The sequence below is a fragment of the Rhopilema esculentum genome, chromosome 9 (genome assembly GCF_057945365.1).
Source record: "Rhopilema esculentum isolate cy_ngs chromosome 9, ASM5794536v1, whole genome shotgun sequence".
Lineage (NCBI taxonomy): Eukaryota > Metazoa > Cnidaria > Scyphozoa > Rhizostomeae > Rhizostomatidae > Rhopilema > Rhopilema esculentum.
Window position 1 is genome coordinate 2,318,351 of NC_142823.1, and position 21,174 is coordinate 2,339,524.

The following is a 21,174-nucleotide window of genomic DNA, read 5'->3' on the forward strand; positions in this document are numbered from 1 at the left end:
GATTTATAATTAATTTGTTTAAACTATTTTTTGCGATGAATCTATAATCTACCTTAATTCTTCCTTCTGTAATAATGATACATAAAAGGAAAAGTTGTAGAATTTTCATAAATCCAATTAGTTTCCTATTTCCTAGATTTGCTACGTTGTATCAAAGTATTGTAATAAAATAAATGACTTCATTCATGTTAATGAATTTAGATTTTGTAGATATTAAAAGCTGATAATTTTGTTGTCATTAACATAAAAAATAAGGGTTATTGAACTTTTTGGTTGATATTTACTCTAAAACATAATTTATTTTTATAAGTTTGTGAAGTATTTTGAAATAGCGTTCTTTTTACATTTTCATTCAGTTTATGGATTTCGAAAATCAATATCTTATTTTTAAATATTTATAATATAGGTTAAATTGTTGTAGTTAATTTGTACAATTTGTGTTTCATATTAATAGCTAAACAATTAGCAACCATTATTTCTTGGTTATTTCTATGTATTAGAAACATTTAAAATATGTTCAAAATAAAGTTCTTATAGTTGATTTGTTATGCTTTTTCAAAGCGGGTATCTGCTTAAATGGGAATTTCGCTACGTCGGATAATTCCCTCAACTCCCTTGAAGTTCAAATTTATTTTAAATCAAGACATCCACAAAAATGTTAATAAATGACGTGATTGCTTAAAAAGTCAGAACAGAAATAAGCGAACTTGGATTTTATTGCAAAAGATCTTTAAATAATTAAGACCATCCAAGAAGACGGGATTTCTTAAAAAGTAGAATAGAAACGAAAGGGCAATTTTAATATAGCAAACAGGCATGAGGAAAATGCATAAAGATTATGAAGAATCAAAACAGACAGGAGATTCTGCTGGAAGGGTTTCCGATATAATGGTCCCCATTTTCACAAAAGATGTGATTTTTTACTACGAAAAGCAACATAAAAATGAAAAATTGTGTTGGAAGCGACCCATGATATGATCAAGGCCATCTCAAAACATATAACATTATCAGGTAGAAGTAACAGAAAGATTCTATAGCAGAAAGTTTTTTGAACTTTCAACCTGTCTTTTAGAGAAAAAAGAAAAAGACAATATTCGAAATATAACGTTGTAATTATTTTATTCTATAAATATATATAACGTTGACGTTATGCATCTTTAAAAATTCTACGCAGACAGCCAAGCTGTTTGAAACCCAAAAATGTTATCTTTTATATGCTTGGAAAATCGACAGCAGCATAAACTACATGACACGACAAGGCGAGTCTGCCGACGTTTCCTATCTGGGAAACAGCGGTATTCTTAAGAAAATCGTTGGAAAAATTGTTGGAAAGACTCTTGGAAATCATGGGGAAAATCTATTGAAAAATCCTTGATAAACCTTGGAAAAAATCCATAAAAGGAACCATTGAAAAATTCTTGGAAAAACCATGGAAAGATCCTTGGAAAATCTTAAAAAAGTTTTCTTACTCAACTGGGACACTAGACTAAATTTTGGAATATTCTATACTACATCCTTTTTCCTGTTGTTTTATGTAAAGTTTTGATATTCGGGATGGTCCAATAGACTTATTCAATATAGCTATGATACTTAATTATACAATATCAAGAGGCTCGGTGAGGTCGGATTCCTTCAAGATACCTATGACATTAAACTCTAGAATCAGTGTCGGTCCTTTTTACGAGAATCACATTTTTTTAAAAACACTTGTGCAACAGGGCGTTCCAAAGTAAATTTAGCAAGGATAGGACGCGTTGTAGTACCTGCCTTTTAAGCAAACAAAAAACTATTCTTCCCCAATTAGTCAGAGGCCAGGGGGGAATAAACTATTATCAAGTTAGTACTTTAGGGGTAGGTACAGTACTTGCATATGTTTCTAGAGGACTCCATCTTGCTTCTTCAAGCTCATGATACAACCGCTACAAAGAGAGAGAATGTGCTCTGAGAAGAAGCCGATATAAATCAAATTAATGTATTAAAGAGATTTATAAAGAATATGAAAGCACGCGATGTTAATTTGCAACGACCATTTTTAAAATGTATTCAGTCAGTCTTAGCAGATCATCGACATAAAAGAACATTTTGAAATGAAGATTCCGCCAATTGGAAATATTTCAGTTGAAAAAGTTTAGTGGCATGAAAGAGTTGCGTTGGAACAATAAGTTCTACCTAAGGGACTCGTGAAAAGGAAAACTTTACTAGGGGAGCATCAACAAGTAAAAAGGGTATTTTACCAACTGAATCCATAATGAGCAATCTGTTGAAAATATACATCAAAAAAACCGGAAGAAAGTTTTAAGTAAGTGTAAGGTGTTCTTTATTATGATTATGATCATGACCGATAAGGCAAATAACAAAATATATTTTTAGAATTAAACAATAGGTGTTCGATTAGTCTAAGGCATAAAAAAAGTTTAAATAAGATGAAATCAGGGTGATCATCATGGTGGCAAAAAAGAGAGAATTTTGATCTTTGGCAACTGAAAAAAGCTAGTTAAAAGTTGAAGTATTTTGATATAGAGAAACGAAATGACGATTTCATACCTGTGCTCAACGATTGAACTTTGCGTTCATATAATAAACAACGTTTTCATGCTCAAAATGAATGCCCGGTTCAGTCGTTGTCACACAAGAATGTTCAACGGAAAAAGTTAAAAACACTTTCCATCAAGAATGTATCCTTGAAAAGATCTCGAGAAACAGAGCTGGTGTTACCTTGTGGGTCTCCATGTACTCCTTGTTGATCTCAGCGACATTCAACTCAGGGTTCGGATCTACATAAGTAAAATTATAAAATACTAAAATCATGGTTTGTAATACATACTAAATTTGAATTTGCAATTATGTGTGTCCTTATAAAATGAGATAAAGATTATTTCAAAATGGGGAAATGGCTTCCACGAAAAAAAATGAAATTCATAAGAGATGTGGAAAGAGTTACAATTTTAAGCAAAAAGAAAAATTTTGGCATAGAAGTTGTATAATTTGAAATCACTTGAAAATGAGATTGGACTGATCAATAACTTATCTAGCACAAGCGAACGCCAAATTCGATGCGGAATAAAAGATTGAATATCATTTATTTGGGAGACAAAGACAATCTAAATAAATTTTCCTTGGACACTTCCGAATTCATTATTTCGCCTGAAAACTGCTGAAGATTCATATAAATTAAGAAAGAATTTCCAAAACATAGAGCTTACCAACAAGTTCTTGATCGTCAGCTTGTGAATTTACGCTCTAAAAAATATATCACGTGAAATTTGGAAGACACTTTTCGAACGATTATAAAAGGTATAAAATTTCAAAATAGTTTTGAGCTAAAAATTCTAGACATACTTTTTGTCTGGCACGATTCGTCAGAGTATAATAATATTTGCGTTTTTCAAAGCTATCGTTAAAAACATTTTATCTAAACAGAATAACCTAAATAAATTATAGCATATTCTTTTATAAAATGTCCTGAGAATGCAAATAATCGGCATAAATTCATCTGAATATCGAGATCTTTCAATTAATTCTCCAAAATTTATTCAAAATTGCTTGCAACGACTATTGCTTGTACGAAAAATCAAATAGAATGAAAATAAAAGAATGCGTACCGTTTGTCCCTGGTGTCCGTAATGTTGCGAGTAATACTGGCCTGATCCACTTTGTTGTTGGTAGGCTCCAGTTTGTTGATAATACGACAAATACTGTTGATATTGTTGTTGATATTGTTGGTAATATTGATTCATCGATGATGCATCATTCGATTGTTTTGACTGGCTGCAAAAAGAGAGCATCGAAATCCTAAGTTGTGAAGTTCTATTGACAAACAGGCCTCTGAGTATTCGACTGAAGTGATAATGTAAAGAGGCTATGTCACACAGGACATCCCGCGTGGCAACACGCAGAAGAGTGAAAGTTGTTGGGATGAAACACCGAGCGCTCAACAGGAAAACTCTGCAACAGAATGATTGATGCTGTATAAGAATGCGTTTTGCGCGGTTTCTAGCTTTTGCCTGAAAATGGAATACGCGCAAAGCTCGGGATTTGAACTTAGCACCGCCCTCTTCCATACACCCAAGCAATTGAAGTGATAAATGGAACTCAATGAACAAAGAGGACACTCTATACTATTTAAGAACTCAATAGCAATTAGGATTCATATAGTCATACAGGTTATCAAGTATAATACTGGAATGATTCCTACTGACAGCCTCCATTACTTTAATGGGTGCAAAATTCCAGTAGCAAAGCAGTACCCCTACCAAGTCTCTTAGTCCCTCCCCTCTTAAAAGGTTTTGAATGGCTTCGAGGCAACTCACAAGAATGTGACTTTCTTAAAAAACAACAGCCAAGTACAGATGTGCTGACTGCTCCTTCTCTCAAGAAAAGATATACCAACACGTCTCTTGACAATGGTTCAAACTCTATCCAACAATATCATGCAATTCTAACTCAAGATCTTTCTGCTGGCATTTTATCAACACTTCATAAATAACAGAGTTATGAGGTGCATAGACAAAGTTCTGCCCCTTCCTCCATGATAATATGCCACACACTAAATCTCGACCTGGAACGAGCCACTGTTTTGATTATCCATATAAATATTTCATTTTCATGCGACACGCTGTCCGATATCAGATCCCTAAGTCTGCTTACTCATTCATATTTTTATCATGTGATTTTATCATTGATGGATCAACAGAACCACTTAAAATGCAGTTTTCACAGGGATGCACAAGCAACAACTTACACTCCTCAGAGCATAAAACGTCAGAATAAGGGTCCGAAAGAACACGATGAAAAATATATACCCAGTTGTGGATCGAAATAGGCCAATCGGAAAAACGCAAGCACAGGACCGGTATAGTTGACCAATCAATGCCGCGTGCCCAATGAAAAATTACAACTGGAGTCCAAGAGAGAAAACGAACTCCCTTTGTCTACACAATGGCGGCTTTTTCGTTTGTATGTAGATCGATTCCAAAATTGCTGGATGGAAAGACGACCGGGCTCTACCAATTATCCGAATCATGTCGTCATTATAGAGTTTAGCACAATCTGGGTTGTCTAAAAGATGTTGACTAATGGCAGAATCACTTGTTTAAACAGTGTTTCTAGACCTAGAAGATAGAGAAAACTTTCTTGAGAAAACGACATCATAAATTTCGCGTTGCAGGCTCCAAGGTGACACGTGTTAAGATAACTACGCCTTGTTGAAATAAATTTCAGAATATAACCGACCGACATTTAAAAACAGTTTATTCTAGTTTCACTTTAGGCTAAATAGGGTCACGCCATGACCTTCTCCATCCACAAAATATTTCGGACTTTGTCCACAAAGTTACGATTTTAGTTCTGTTTTTTTAAATTGGTTTGTTCTTTACAATCACTGTTCACCTTGCTCACATTATAGACGACCGCTTTCATTCTGTTTAAGCTTAAAATGCTTAATACATCAGTTCTTTCTAGAAAAATACCATCGATCATTTTTATATGAAAACTAAACTATAAACGAAGAATAATGAGAATGTAAACAAATAAAACACAACAGTCAACAAAACAAATTGCAACAGAATTCGTTGACCTTACTTACTTGCCCTTATTTAGTCAATTGAAAAATGACAACCAAAGAAAAAACAGTGTTGTGTATATTATCAGAAATCATCGTGTTTAATATATCTTAATATATATACAGTAGGTTCCCGCATATAAGAAACCCCCTTGTATAAGAAACCAGCCTCAAATTCTTTTTAAAGGGCTCCTTTTATAAGGTATCTTAAAATAAGAAACGTTCTGAGGCCTCAATTTAAAAAGTGGTTTCTTATATGCGGGAACCTACCGTATTACTGTAGTATGCCATTAAAAAATTATACATTGTAAACAGAATGCATGAAGAACTTTTAAGGATAAAACTCTTCTTTCACTATCGTAACGCAAATCCTAAACTACAAATTCAATTCATTATGAAAAACCAAATTCTCAAAACAGTCTAATCCCTATAACATCCTTAATCCCTATAAACAATAAAAAGAAAAGTCCTTACTACCATACAAAAGCGAATAAACAAAATATTTATAATATATGTTGAGAGTTTCGTTTCAAGGTGCTCTTTGACCTACGAATAGTGATATCAAAACAGAACAGGCAAAATAACCATAGTTCTACAAGCTACATCCGTGGTTAGACCCTAATACAAGTGATATCCGCAAAGACGGTATAAGCAGATAGAATCCTAAATATCATTATTTCTAAAAAGCTTTGTACCTGAAACCATCAGGTGTCATTAAGAAACACTTTTCTCAGGTCTCAACGAGAAGTTTTGCATCAAAAGACAGCCTTTATATAAGAGCTTGTCGTTGAGTAGTGGACCCTTTGGTCCCTACTTTACCCCTCAAAAGCAAGACTAATCTGCAGCAAGAACGCTCTTATCTGCGAGGTTCAACTGTATTCCCAGGCAACTAAGATGTTCTATTGTGTCAAGGAAACGTCTCACCACCACGATAAGGCAAAGATTTCGAAAGCCGTCGGTCTGGTCTTGAAACCTTTAGTGAATTTACGTCTCAATTTACGTTTTGTTAAGTGCAGTCGGACTTTGCATCGACCAAAATGGAAGATTTTAAATCAATGCCCGCTAACAGATGCAAATAGAGATAAAGATTAGGGCTCTTTTTAAAAGTTTCACCCTGTTCAAAATGTGAGAAGACCGATAATTAAAAAGGAACAAGCATTTTCTCTTAATACGGATGTGGATCGGCGGAGAAACAGATTGCAAAGAAGCCATTGTCAATGAACATGAGCAGGCAGATCCCGGTATCCTATTCACATTTCAATAAATGGTCCTCTTCACATTTTTGTACTTCATTCTCTGGCAAAAATCGCTTAGCTTTTGGCCGAGTAAGATACAAACATCGAGAGAAACTTTCATGTACCCTCCAACTTTTGCTTGTTGAAAAATACTCTCTTATTTGTAAGGATAAAATGAAAATGCTTCTTGCAGTACTGACAGAGTACGCGCAAAAGTATGGGACAGTCACAAACAGTTCTAAGTTGCTACTCTGTTTAGCGCTCTCATCAAATGCGCTCACCAGGAAACAGTTACCCTCGATAGATACTATAAAATACATGTTGGAGGGTAAGAAACTAAAGATCCTTACCCTTTCTGCACTGCTGCATTCACCTTGATAGGCTTGCTTCCTAATCCAACGGCTCCCTGCATCTCATACAACGCCCTCCGGTGTTCACTTTCGTCAAAGAAACGAACGAAACCAAAACGCCTGGATTTAAAAGGAAATGGTAGGATAAATACAACAATAAAGCTAGTGACAGTTATCAAGCAGATGAATAATCGCATTGTGATCATAGAAAGATAGGAAAAAACAGCGAAAAAACAAAAGAATATCAATAAGCTATTCTTGGGATAATCAGTTAAATATTTGAGCCCCGTTCACACTATATTGGATACAGGGGTGCCGTTCGAAAAGTTAGGTGGGGGTTGTGCTGTAGGCCAAACCCAGTATAATTTAACTTGTGTAAAAGATTCACTGTTGTGTGTACGAAATTACAAACAATTCAATGACTCTAGAAGGCTGACCCAAATAAAGGGTTCCCGACACAGAATTCGTTCAACCAAACATTTGTTCGGTTGGTATGGAAGGGTGATCTTCTACAAATCGCTCTGAACTTTAACAAAGGATGCAGGGCTCCCCAAAACCACTCCACAGCATTTCAAACTGAATAGGCACAGCAGTGAAATGCGCTGAAGAGAGCGCTTGCTGCTAAAGCAGCAGCCACACATATATATTCAGGAGGCAATGACTGACATGAGAAAAATTCTTCCCATAAGGGTGCTGCCCAACTTGTATCGAGCCACTCTTGCTCGGAATCGAACTCCAGTTTGCTGCCTCAAAAACCAACGCTCATTCCATTGTGCTAAATGGCTCAGTAAGAAAAGAAGAGAAGAAAAGAAAAGAAGCCAACCTGGTAGATTTTATCGTAGCCAAGGAAGTTCTCTACTCTGTTTTGGCTTTAAGCTTTCGTCAAAGGCAAAATCAATATTTTTTTAGGTGATCGATAGCAAAATGGGAAATACTCTCTAATTACATTGCAAAAAGTAGCGTTTTTGTTGAATTGTGTAAAAGTGTTATGATGATGATTATGATCAACAACTGTTATGATGATTATTATGATCAACATTAAATATGTCGTCGAAAATTTCTTTTCTTTAGTTGACACAGAAACAGTGTCAAAAATAGACTTGGGATTATTAACTGGATAAAATATTTAAAGAGCATTGTTCTGATAAAATCCTGAACTTAAACCTTGCTGTGTGTTATCAGGAGTTCTTTATGTACCTTTTTCAGTAATATTGCTCTTCTAGAGGATGAAAATGAATGGCTTTTTAGACGGGTAGATCCCCGTGTGAAACGATCTTTATTATGCATATTTCATTCATGTCTCTCTCTCTCCCTCTTAGTGTTCTGCCAGACAGCAGGTTCTGTCCAAACCAGTCACTTCCCTGCCGTTCGTTTCAAGTTAACATACTGTTCATTTTCATGTTATCCAGCATTTGCATTATTTTTCTTCTCATAGTCCCTTCCCCTTGCATTCACCTTCAATGGCCGTTTTCAATAAGCATATCATGTCTGAGCGTATTCCCTATTCATTGTTTCTTCATGCTGGAAATGTTGTCTATAATAGATCTTTTCATTCCAATCCTTGGTAATATTTCATATTTTGTTATTCTTTCGCTCAAGGAAACCTTAAAACCCGTCTCAAAACCTCACATGCCTCTAAGCTTTTTAAATCTTCTTTGCGTAGTGTCTATGTCTGTGCTAAATTTTGTTCACAATCATCATCATATACAATTTAGAAAGGAAGTTTGGAGATAAATATTTGGAATACAAACGTGGAACATTTTAACGAAACAAATGTAACACAGCTTCAAAGTTAAATATTGTTCATTTCTAAAATGGCCGATGAAACGACTTTTTTACGCCTAGCAATAATACTGAGATTGGCATAATCAAAGAGGCAATGTGGCAAAAAAGTGTTGTGGCAATACGGAAAAAGGGCCATGGCTTTGTGAAAAAACCGATTAAGCAAAATTGTCATTTGTAAAGGAAAAATTTCAATTGAATCTTTTCATCTTTAGTAGATACAAATGAATGGTTCACAGCAGCCAAAAAATGACCTCGGTTTGAATAATCTTAATACAAATCTTGTTTGCATTTGAATCTTTAATCCAGTTTCCTGTTGCAAGTTCTGCTTTTAAGTTTCACAAAACATCGACATTGTTGCTAGTTTTAAGCTGCGTCATTGTCAGGCATTGTTATCGTGCGATAAACATATTTTATTTACATTTCGTGTGACGCTTCCCGCGTGTGAATCGTTTTGGCCTAGCATAGCATATACCAAGATCACAGCCCAGAGTCTACCATGAAAACGAGGCCTTACGTCCAATAAGATTATGAAGCTTTGAAAAAATAAAATCTGACCAAAACTGTTCATGGAGGCTGTTAAGCCGCAACTGCCAACATTTTAGTGGGAAATGTAAAAACCGGGAGATAAAAGATTGAAAGGGTCAATTGGAGCATTTGGGAGCAGTATAAATCCCTCTTTGAGATCCAAGTAATTTCGGAAAGGGAACCCACTCTTGATAAAAAGCTGTTTTGGACCTAGCTGTGGGTTTAAAGGGATGGCGAATTTCGCAACAGGCTTGCTCTGTGGCAACTGAAACACCTATAGTCATAACGTTGATTTATCAGCGCATGTGTTGTTTCTTCAATATTTTACTTCATGACTGAGGGAAAGACCTTGCTTTATAAAAGTTATACATTACTCAATGACAGATTGAAATATATAGCGGGTTAAACACAAGATAAACAATCCAAATAGCTAACTTCTATGGCAGCCTATATTCAAGAAGGTGACCTTTGGTTGAGACTTCAGTACCTACATTATACAGTACAGAACTACCTTATCATGATGAGAGGTTGTCCCAACATTAAATGAAGAGCCATATCTCTAAAATTCTTGTAACAAGCCAGAGATAGTCTTGTACCCTATCTTAGTTCCACAATGTACTCTCTTGCTTATTGTTGGGGAGAAGAACCAGCATTTGTCCAAAGATCTGTTGGCTTTAAAAATTTTGCCCCATATGCATATACGCAAACAAAATCGCGGAATCTATTTTCACATCGCGTAATGCATTGTGTGGTTGGAACATTCATGGCACTTGCAGGAATAAGCCAGTCTCGAATCAAAAGACGAAGGAAATTGGAGAAAATGGTCCCTTGAGGCGCAGACTTGATTGGTTTACATTACGTAACTATGATATGTAACAGCTTCGATTAAATGAAGAGCAATGAGATGTAACCTTTGTTCATAAGCACTTGTCCTAATGCGCATGTGTATATGATGCACAATCTCACTGGGACAGACTAACGGATAGAATAATAGCCCTGAACAATTGGAATCTAGATTCTTCTACAGAACAACTTAACAGTTTTAACATAAACAATTCTTGCTTCTGTAGCCAACTTTCATTTTCTTCTGAGTGAGAGAATCGCTTGCCTAAGCATTAGAAAATCTGTTTAAATATTATGCATATAGAGCCATTACTGGCTAATCTAATATGCCTATTGCTTTGCTAGAGAGCTTATGTAAAAAGCACTTCTACTGTTCGTTAATCATTCTATGTGATTGTGACATACAAAATTAAGCAAAAACAGGTTGTTTTAGGATTGTCACCAGGTTACTGTTTGTCCAGCAACAATTATACATTGTCTCGATTCTAGCGATTTCTTGAACTTTATGTGGACATCAGCTTTACGAAATAGTTATTTGTTGGTTCCGAGAATGATTTTATATGCTTAACGAAGAGCTGTCAAGCGACACTGAAGAGTTTTTGACTTCATTAGTTCGTTAAATATATAACTAAAACGGTCTCAAGAATTTTGAGATCTTAATGATTCTTCCTTCGAAAAAAAAACAAAAAGAGCTCATAGAAGGAGCATATAAATGAATAAAGAAAAACAAAATAAGGCAATCTTTAAACTTACTTTGACTTTCCTGAAGCATCTGTAACAACTGTAAATAAAAGAAAGGTTGGAGGTGAGTAAAGAAAGACAAAATAAATCCACAGAAAATTTAGGAAAGTATAAGTTGAACAAATTTATGACAGTACAAAATGTAAGAAAGGCTTTGGAAAAAAAACATTTTCGTCTGACACTCCTCAGAGTATATAACGTCAGGATAAGGGTCCGAAAGAACACGGTGGAATATATATGCCCAGTTGTGTATCAAAATAGGCCAATCAGAAAAACGCAAGCACATGACCGGTATAGTTGTCCAATCAGTACCTTGTGCCTTTAGAAGAATCACAACTGGAGTTCAAGGAAGAAAACAAACTTTTTTCTGTCTACACAACAGCAGCTTTATCGTTTTTATGCAGATCTATTGCAAAACTGCGAGATGAGAAGACTTCCAATGTCTTAGCAAGAAAATGGGGCAAAAAATCTGCATCTTTCAAATTAAAGTTTTATAAGAAAGCAAAAATAAGGGGAATATTCATAGTTGATGAAACACATCTAACTTTGTGATGTAAATTGTAATATGAAGTAAACAAATGCAATGAAAAACACACCTTTTGCAGCACGAACTGACTGATACCGAGCTTGGAAGAAGGCCTAAAACACGTTAGGTTTGCATTAACGGGAAGTTTCAAAATAAGATTGGCAAAGTAAAATCTGCTCAGTCTGTTAATTATGTTAACCACTTACATAATTAGTAGTTAATTAGTACATAATTAATTATAAAAGTATATTTAGAACTTTGATGCCCTTAATTAGTTTATGAGCAGAAGCTTCAAATCACAAAAACCCTCTACAGCTCAATATTTGCATGAAGAATATACAATGTGAATATACAATTTTACAATCATATTTTGGTTCCTTTTTTTGAGTGCTTACTACAAAGTTTGAATCAGCCAATCAAATTATGGTTATAGTAAAAGTACCAATTGTTTATCAATGACGACTGTAGTCGCTATTGTAAAAGAACAGAAGAAAATGCGTGACAACTACAGGTGCTATTGTTCTCAAAATGTTAGCGGGGGATGACGACTATAGTTGCTATGGGAGTGAATGAGTTAACATACAGGAAACATACCAGCATCATATAGTCAGTCACATTTGATGTAAGATCACCAACGTACAATGAATATTCAGTTCCCCTTGAAGAAATTCAAATAATAATGATTATCCAATTCTTCATTTTAGAGAAAAACAAATAGAAGTATGACACTGTTAATTTACTTAATGCCAAAAAATAGAAAACAAACCATTTCTTGAAATTCAATTTAAAAGGAATCTTAAGAAACCTGAGACATCAACAATGGCAAAAAATAATAGAAAGTCCTACTGCAACACAAAATTTCACAATTTGCTAATTTCCAGAAAATCCATTGCTCCATTACAAAACAAACATGATGATTTCAGGAAAAATCCATATCTTGGGCTTTAATTCTCTGGATTCTCGAAACATGATGATAAAAGACTCAAAAGGGAATACATGACAGAATCAACAACTGTGCAATTGTTGGTCATATCAAATAAATTAAAGGGGCTTAATATGAAATTAGTCATATTCAACTTCTGGCACGAAACCAATAGTCCAATTGTTAAAATAACCATTCTTTGTTAATAAATTTTAAACTTTAAACTCCTTACTGGCCATGGTCTTTTCCATATACAGCATAATTGAGCTTGAATCTTTTAATCTGAAAGAAAAAAAAATCAACTGAAAACTTTACACAACCAAATAGTCTGACGAGCATCAACTATTTTCTGAACACACATAAATAGAACAAACAACAACCAGACCCAGATTTCAACTAATGATGCTTCTAATAACATTATATGAAAACAATTGGGGCATATTACTAAGAAATTAACTAGCATTCAAAATAAGAAAAACTTTGGAAAAAACAAAGCTTTCAATTTATTAGCCTGCTTTCCATGTTTGACGCTGTAGAAACAGAGCTTTTTATGCGTAATGTGTAAACCAGGATATCTCAGCACAAAATGTTTTAGAGGTTCAGATGAAATTGAAAATAATGTTTATATCTTACTGGATTGGTACCAGGAACAGGAAGACCATTCAACTTTTTCAATACAGCATCTGCTACTGATCCATTTTCAAACTCAACAAAGCAATACCCAGCATTTGCCCTAGATTCAAAATTAACTTTCATTAAACATTTATAATTGAAAGACAAATTACACAGTGTAATAGTTTTGGAGATTTTTAAGCTTTTTGTTCTTGATTTGAACCACTCAGTTAAAACAACCTAGATACAGTGGTGGTTTTTAGGGATGCCTTCAGTCCTGGTAATATTAGGCATATGATCAGATGCTCACACCTCCGCACACGCCTATAACTCCTGAGGCGTGCTTTCTATGGCACGCGCAGTTCCATGTTTTGAATTACTATTCTTTTTCTCTTTTGTTTCTTTTAATTTTTTTGTGTGGGTTATATTGATGGCATTCCCGGAGGCATTTTAACTCTTTACTTCGTTTCCATTAGGCCTGGTTTCCCTTACTCCGTTATTCCGTTACTCCGTTGTTGTATGTCTCCGTTCTCTCTCTCCGTTTTTTTCTTATTTTCCTGAACACATTGCCCCGGGCCACTCTGTTTGGTCAAAACGATAATGTGGGTGTTTCCATTACTCCATATTTGTCCGTTATTATATCCTTAGCAGGAGCTCTTTTTGAAACTGAGATTGAATGACTCCGTTTTTGAATGCATCTGTCTTCGCTGTTCCGAATAAAACAACACATATTCAAATGATTCTGTTTTCGGATGACTCCACTTTGAATAGCATTTTTGAATAACTTCGGTTTGGTATCAAATGACACCGTATTTGAGCGTATTAATGAAACTCAAATTCGAAAACAGATTCATTCGAATCATACGGAAACGGAGTAATGGCAACAGAGCCTAAAAAACTTGCATCCTTTTTGTTAAATTATTTTGTTTTCAAGTAACTTCTTCTAAAATTCTATAAAACCTTTTTGGCTTTACGAAAACCTCATACGCTTTTTCAAGCAGTGATACACAAATTCTTATACAAAAATCGTTAGGTCTCTGTTTTATTGATCGCACACCATCGCATGCCACCGCATGCCTAAACTTTTCAAGGCGTGCGATTACTAGCACACCGCCAAATTTCATATTACCAGGACTGGGTTTAGCCCAAGGCTCTGTGCATATAGTAGCCAGAAAAGGCCCTGCATCTAAGAAAACAGAAAAAATTGCATAGAATAAGGGCCTCCATTGCCAAAAACCACCACTGTGTCCATATGTACATACGTTTTTTGCAATAATACAAAAACCAAACTGGGCTTAAACAAACTTTAGATTATTTAGTTGACAGAACCAAACTTAAAACTTAAGTAATTAAACCAGCTCCTAGGAACAGAATGTCCTAATTAGAAACAAAAGTACTTCTTACCCAGTCGATTTATTTTTCATGAGTTTGACATTGACAACAGTTTCCCCCATAGCTGCAAATGCACTGGTAATAAACATCTCATCCATGAATGGCTCCAGCTTCAAATAAAGAGACCCTTTATTACTAAACAAGGCTAAGAGCTTTGCTCAAAACATCTTAAATCTACTTATGATAAGACATAACAACAAAGTTCAAGGTGTAATGATACCACATAGGGTGTTGAATATGCACTTCTCCACAGCAACCAAGTGAGTAACTGCATATCACAACAGATTAATAACTTGCAAGGTAAATCTTGAACTTTAACTATGAACGGGATCCATATTCTGAGGAGAAAATCCACGCACGAAGGAGAAGAAATAAGTATTAACAAGATTGATCGCAATGAAAGACGATACTGGCGGAAAAATCAGCTTGAACCGTTTTAGCCAATCAGGGCCCTGTATTTGCCATGAAATTCCTGATCAGAAAATTTGCATGTTGACAGGCGCTATTGTTATTACCGTTATTACTGTAATAACACTTTTTCCAAAATCTTTATCAGTTTGGTGCATTCATCTGCTAGACACAAGACGTAGAAATAATATGGTATCTGTCCTCTATTCATCTGGGGGGGGGGGGGATGATAATTACCTGCTAATCCTTAACCACAGGAAGCCTATAATACTTTTCAATGGTTTTTCAAATTGTTCAAAGCTAGTTCGAGGCTCCCGGACTCATTATTACTTTCGCGTTTCTAATAACGGAAACAGCAAAGTCTTTGTCACGGGACTAACTGATGATGTAAAATTTAATTGTTCTTGGTCCTTGAAATAAAGGAGCCAAGCAGCCCCGTTATTACTTCTGGGATTCTAATAACGCTGCCATTTACCTTTTTCCAGTGCTGTTTTGCTTGTAAGTTAGCTGTTTCAAAATGAATTGTATTGTGGAAGATCCAAGTGAATGACCCTCGTCTGGGTGTTCAAAGTGCTATTATTTTGTATCTCTAATTATTTTGAAACGGGTGGAATTAACTCACTTGCAACGTCTCGAAATGAAAGACCGTGCCAGATATATCTCATCATGTATTTTTCTATAATAAATTTTTAGCCTGCATCCTTTCAAATTTTCTTTGTACATTTGTAAACTGTAGCTTTTCAAAATGTTACAAGCTGCTTATGTAAAGGCATTTAAAATGCATGATGAACAGAACTGAACCTTGAATGTGTTCAGAGGGCTTTCACGCAGCGCTTTCCGTTATTACAATCGCGATTCTAATAACGGACCCACATGGTGGCTCAAGGGAAGGGGCCGCCAAATATTTTTCACGACTAATCACCACTCGAAAGCCCTTCAGACAAATGTTACAAGACTTCCAAAGACTGAATTCGCCCCTCAACCTTGAGCGTAGAAGAAACGGTCCCACGCAGAAGAACAGGGCCTTGCCCTAAGCAAAATGAAGGTGTTCCATAAAACAAGCTCCTAAAAAATCCCAAGGCCCTCTTTTTCAAGGCTTTGTTCAACTTTATGGGGAGTGCAAAATATTTTGGTAAAATAGTAGCAAAAATAGAAATTGGTTCCTTTTTGCCTTGATAATTGGGCCCAATTATTTTGACTCAGCTCCCATATCATCACAGCACCCCTGGGCCCTAGGTATGATATTGTATATTTGCATTAAGTATCATGTTTACAGGTCTCAGCTGATATCTACACACATAAGTTTTAAACCTAAATTTCAAGATATCCCTACCTATGGTAGAAAAAGTCAATATTTATATTTTCTGGCTCCCTTGTGAATGTATTATCAGAAAAAATATCTATGTCACAAACAGCCTTGTTATTTAAAAAAAAACCTGGTTAATCTTTATTCTGGAAAATAATTCAGGTATATAGTAATTCCTCACGAAGGTTCTAAAATGAAGTGTCCACGTGAGAAATGTTGCTACCATCAGATCAGACTGAAAGCAGTAATCGAAAATATATGCCGCAATTATCTTAAACTTACGTCTCCCATCCAAAGATTGTTTGCATTTGAAGTTGTCATCATTTTCACTTTTGTATGGAAGCATGAACTTCTATTTAGTTACCATTTAAACTCAGGATTCGAGAGATGTTTTTCCTGCATCTTCTAACTCTTTCTATTCAATCTCGTATTCATGATGAAAGAGAGGCTACCCGCATCTGTGTTTCCTTTCCAAAATGGCGGACCAATCGCGACAGAGCGACAAAGAACATCCTCACGTGGAGGCTGTACAAATTGAAGGATTGGTAATCACAAAACCTTCTTATCGCCTAAAGAATGAGCAACAAACTTCTCTTCGTTTATTGTTTATATAGATAGCTGATTAAGCTCTATAGTTTAATGTAGTTCCTTCCCAATTTTTATTTAGGTCCATGTACATTTAAAAATACCCTTATCATAGAAGTTAAATGGTGTTTTACTTGATGTTAACATAATAAACGATTTTTTCAGGTTGCTTTAAAAATCATTCGGCATTGCTATGAAGAAGGCCCGAGTGAAATCGCCCAGGGCGTCCTACTTGGACTTGTCGTTGATAAAAAACTAGAAATCACAAATTGCTTCCCGTTCCCAAGATCGGAAGATGACGAGAGCAGTGAAGGTTTATATCATCTAACTTGCTTTTCTGTTTCCAATCTTGATGAATCAATCTATTTGAATAATCAAATGCTACTTCCTTGAATTTTTTATTTAGAATCTAGATGGTCAGACTGTTTGTAGTGTAGTCTTTTTGAGAGCTCGCAGAAATTGTTACCTTTCAATTCCGCCCGCATATAACTAAGAATCTGCCATAGAATCTGCAAGTAATATTTGTTTATCGGATCATGTTCAACATGAATATTCTACCAGATAAAATATCTGGATGTGTTTAATCACCTTAAGTTTATTTACAGTTATACATTTCTTGTATTCATTAATTAAAATATTAAGTCTATCCTGCTTCACGTAATATGTATCATTCTAGTGCAATATCAAATGGAAATGATGAGAAAATTGAGAGAAGTCAATGTTGATCACCTTCATGTTGGCTGGTATCAATCAACTTACCTTGGTTCATTCTTGAATAAGAATTTCGTAGAAGCACAGTACAACTATCAAAGCTCTATTGAAGAATCTGTTGTTTTGGTCTATGGTGAGTTCACTTTTTTTTCATTTTTATGCTGAATATTTTAACTTTCCTATTTAGTATTAAGGATCTCACATGTGTTTTACTTGCCACACATCAAACATTTTTTATGGCAGTTGCCAACATCTAGAGGTTATATTTACTCAGCATTTTCCAGTAATCAAATGGTCAAAATGTGCAATTGAAATAAATTTTCAAATTTCTATGAATTATCATTGAGCAATAACTCGACTAGTCTCTGATAAATAGTTTTTTTTTCAATGTCAAACCAATTTTTATCATATACAAAATGAGCCAAGTGTATATGTTTTAGTTCAATGTAAGTCAAGTTAATCTGGAGATGTTCAGAATTGTCTTGTCAGTACTGAAAACAATGAGATTTCTTCAAAGAGCACAATTACAAGCACTTGAGTACTGACAAATTGCTTTTGAGTACATCATTCGTCAATCCACCAGGTTCTTCACTGTTCATTCAGATAACAGATTCATCAAAGGCTGACAATTACTTATACCTGATGATTGCATTAAATGTGAAATTCTGAATTGCAACTTAGAACCATCCAAATCTACACAAAAAAGCAGACAACTACTTGTTATAAAAGTTTCTAACACACAAAGCAAAATAATTTGTTTCCACAATGTTTTGCTTTGGGCTGCATAATTGATAGCTAGTGATAGGATTTTCCAAAGGAAAAGAAGGTCATACAATGGAATGATTTGTTTTATAGTGAAATATTTGCTTGCTTTCACAATTAGTGAAAGAAAATTGGATGTTTTTGGTCAAGTCTTTCAGTTATCGCCTCCCAACTCTCTTTCCTTCTACAATGTAGTCAGTTTATCTGGCAAAACTAATTGTCCTGTAGCCACAATTACATGAACAATAAGTGTAAGTAAATGATGAAGCGTATAATGTAAAATGGTCTAAAAACTGAAATTATGTTTTCAATTTACTTTTTAGATCCACTAAAGACTCTGCAAGGAATGTTATCATTTAAAGCTTACAGATTAACCCCTCTTCTAATGGAGTTATATCGCAGTGGTGAAAAAGCATTCACACCAGATGGGTAAGAACACAATTCCTACAGGGCACAATATTGTAAAATTGCTTACATGTTATGCAGGCTGGAAATGAAAACTTTGTGATGAAATACGCGGAGATCCATTGTCCCTGGTACAAAACAAATGTTCCTGTTAGAGATTCATTGAGTTTCTTGCTTAGTGTGATGCTCATTACTTGTTCCTAAAACTTAATGATCACAATGATGTGGCGAGAACATAAAACATCATATATACAAAGCATAACTATTTCAAATAAATACCTTTAGGTACCTGAAACTGTTCACATCCATAAGGTATAATATCGTAATAAAATGTTACCCAAAAATCTGGTATTTGTGACTGCATTTAGTCTGAAACTGTAAGGCCAGGCCTATCTACCACACAGAGACAAAAACAATACAGTTTTGTCCTATTGAAGCCAGCAACGTTTTTATTTTCTTTTGTCTTTCAGTTTGGCAAAGAGAGGTGTAAGTTATGACAATCTTTTTGAAGAGGTTCCAGTCATTATCAAAAATTCAAATCTTGCATGTATTCTTCTCTGTGAAATTGAAGAAATGTCCAATATTAAAGATAAAGACTCATTTCTTAGCCTTGCAACTGGGTGAGTTTTCACTAACTGTTTCAAAGTTTTCAGAAAAAAGTACCTACCTGATTATGATATTTTTCCAAATTCCATGCTATCTTCAAATTTTGCAGTAACAGAAGCTTTACTGGGTTTTAGTATCTATTTGTTCTGCAATTTCTCTTTTGTAACTTGCCAGTTCTCAATAAAGACCTTCTCTTTCTGTTTTTATTTGTTTCTTTTGTTTCAAATAAAGTTCTTGAGCACTCAAAGTTTAGTTTTATACATGAACGGTTAGCATTTTAAATCTTCTTTTTGAGACTTTCCTCTAAACAAATATGTTAACATCCTTTTTCGCTTCAGGTCCTACCTTGAGAAAAGTGTACAGCTTCTTATGGAAGGTGCTGATGAACTTTGTCAGGATGCACAAAAGCTGCACAATTACCAAAGGAATAACTCAAGACAGCAGCAGCAAATAGATGGTTACAAAGCAAAGAGGGTATGTAACTCATTTGAACAAATTCTCCCTCCAATAGGTAGAATAGACTTGCACTGTTGTAGAATACAATAGCATAGAAAAACAATAGATGATTATCTATTTTTGCACAGAATAGCATCAACATATTTCTGACAAGTTTCTGAATTACATATTTTTCTAACACTCTCCTTGAATTGTTTTGTTAATATGCTTATTTTGATTTTCAGGCTGCCGAAAATGATCAAAGAATAAAACGTGGTGAACAACCATTACCAGAAGAAGACATAACCAAAGTGTTCCGACCCATACCACCACCATCGAGATTGGACAATACCTTAGTCAACTCTCAAATTAACAATTATTGTCAAGAGCTTACCCAGTTTGCCTCTCAAAGTTTTACAAAGTTGTACATGGCTGAGGCAATACAAAGTACTCAGCAGAAGTAAGCTTGTGTACAAAGCGATATCCTTGCTATTACAGTAAAAAGATATTCTTGATCTTGTTGATTCAATGTGTTTCTCTTGCTGTTTGTTGTGCACCTTGCAAGTTGCCATATAAAATGATCTATAAAGATCTACTGAGCCATTTCAAATCAAACGACCCAAAGCAAAACTATATAAGGTAAATTTTTAGAGAATTTGAGGAAAGATCAAAATTGATAAGTTCCATTAGGTAAGGTCCATTTAAGTTTAGACACAGGATCTTGGTGGCTAAAGATCTTTGGAAATGATGAGATAAAATGTCAAACCATTTGGTCTCACATGTTTCACAAATGAGAGAAAGAAAGAACAAAAGAACATAAAATTGAGATGATAAAATTGGTTAAGAAGAACAACATAGACTTAAAGAGGTATTTGGAGGTGAGGGTTCATGATGCTTTAGTGGTACAAACGTTTTCAATTATGAAAAAAGTTTTAATTCAAAATTATGAATAAGTCAAGTTATTTGATTGATCACTTTGTGTTAATCTGCAAATTTAAAAAATTCATTTCTTAGAAAAGTAACAAGATTTGTTGACTCTCTGCTGACATACAAATTATTACAGTGGAAACAAAGACTGGTCAAAGGATAGACTCATAAAATTTAATAATTTATTAAGTTTCAAAGTTAAAATACTTACAACACATCAAATCTCAAGAACTTTCTGTTTTCTTGGATAAAGAAGGGTTTGAGTTTTAATCAATGCTAAACTAAAAATATACCACAATATATAATTTATCTTGCTTTTGTTCTTTTGATAAATATTAATTGCAATTCCAAGTAGAACAACCAGACCAGCCCAAACATATCTGAAAAGATTAAATTTATTTACATAGTAACTAATTGAACAAGTTACGTTTTTTCTAAGGCATGGAAAGATATTGAAAAGATAGAGTTCAAAGTAAATGATGTTGTAGAAATCTTTTTTGAGAAATAGGACAACAAAATGGTAGAGAGTATTTTGAGG

At 34.7% G+C, this 21,174-nt stretch overlaps 3 protein-coding genes across 3 annotated transcripts in view; 1 reads left to right on the forward strand and 2 right to left on the reverse strand.

The window, feature by feature from the left end:
• Positions 1 to 1,066: 1,066 nt before the first annotated feature.
• Positions 1,067 to 16,645, reverse strand: LOC135688775 (tRNA selenocysteine 1-associated protein 1). The gene is made up of 12 exons (XM_065205770.2): positions 16,488 to 16,645; positions 14,504 to 14,601; positions 13,121 to 13,220; positions 12,720 to 12,769; positions 12,160 to 12,223; positions 11,636 to 11,678; positions 11,052 to 11,079; positions 7,146 to 7,265; positions 3,603 to 3,768; positions 3,204 to 3,240; positions 2,716 to 2,774; positions 1,067 to 1,919 (listed from the first exon to the last, which is right to left on the reverse strand). The coding sequence occupies exons 1-12, from the start codon at positions 16,527 to 16,529 to the stop codon at positions 1,833 to 1,835; spliced, it is 894 nt and encodes a 297-aa protein (XP_065061842.2). The 5' UTR covers positions 16,530 to 16,645; the 3' UTR covers positions 1,067 to 1,832.
• A 5-nt stretch (positions 16,646 to 16,650) lies between these two features.
• Positions 16,651 to 20,233, forward strand: LOC135688774 (eukaryotic translation initiation factor 3 subunit H). The gene is made up of 7 exons (XM_065205769.2): positions 16,651 to 16,750; positions 16,956 to 17,103; positions 17,467 to 17,634; positions 18,587 to 18,692; positions 19,139 to 19,288; positions 19,613 to 19,748; positions 19,955 to 20,233. The coding sequence occupies exons 1-7, from the start codon at positions 16,682 to 16,684 to the stop codon at positions 20,171 to 20,173; spliced, it is 996 nt and encodes a 331-aa protein (XP_065061841.2). The 5' UTR covers positions 16,651 to 16,681; the 3' UTR covers positions 20,174 to 20,233.
• LOC135688776 (adenosine 3'-phospho 5'-phosphosulfate transporter 2) overlaps positions 19,183 to 21,174 on the reverse strand; it is a 159,356-nt gene continuing 157,364 nt past the window's right edge. Inside the window, exon 10 of the mRNA XM_089110055.1 lies at positions 19,183 to 21,016. Within this exon, the coding sequence (XP_088966181.1) occupies positions 20,854 to 21,016 (163 nt within the window). The 3' untranslated portion in view covers positions 19,183 to 20,853. The remainder of the gene's footprint in view (positions 21,017 to 21,174) is intronic.

Bases quoted from the DNA above. Each gene is read 5' to 3' on its own strand.
- LOC135688775 (XM_065205770.2), bottom strand. From the start codon at position 16,529: ATGATGACAACTTCAAATGCAAACAATCTTTGGATGGGAGAC. The intron at 12,770-13,120 runs GTAAGATATAAA...TTTTTCTTTCAG, and splicing joins CTGTTCCTGGTACCAATCCA to ATTAAAAGATTCAAGCTCAA. The intron at 11,679-12,159 runs GTATGTTTCCTG...AACGTGTTTTAG, and splicing joins TGACTGACTATATGATGCTG to GCCTTCTTCCAAGCTCGGTA.
- LOC135688774 (XM_065205769.2), top strand. From the start codon at position 16,682: ATGGCGGACCAATCGCGACAGAGCGACAAAGAACATCCTCACGTGGAG. The intron at 18,693-19,138 runs GTAAGAACACAA...TTTGTCTTTCAG, and splicing joins AAAGCATTCACACCAGATGG to TTTGGCAAAGAGAGGTGTAA. The intron at 19,749-19,954 runs GTATGTAACTCA...TTTGATTTTCAG, and splicing joins ATGGTTACAAAGCAAAGAGG to GCTGCCGAAAATGATCAAAG.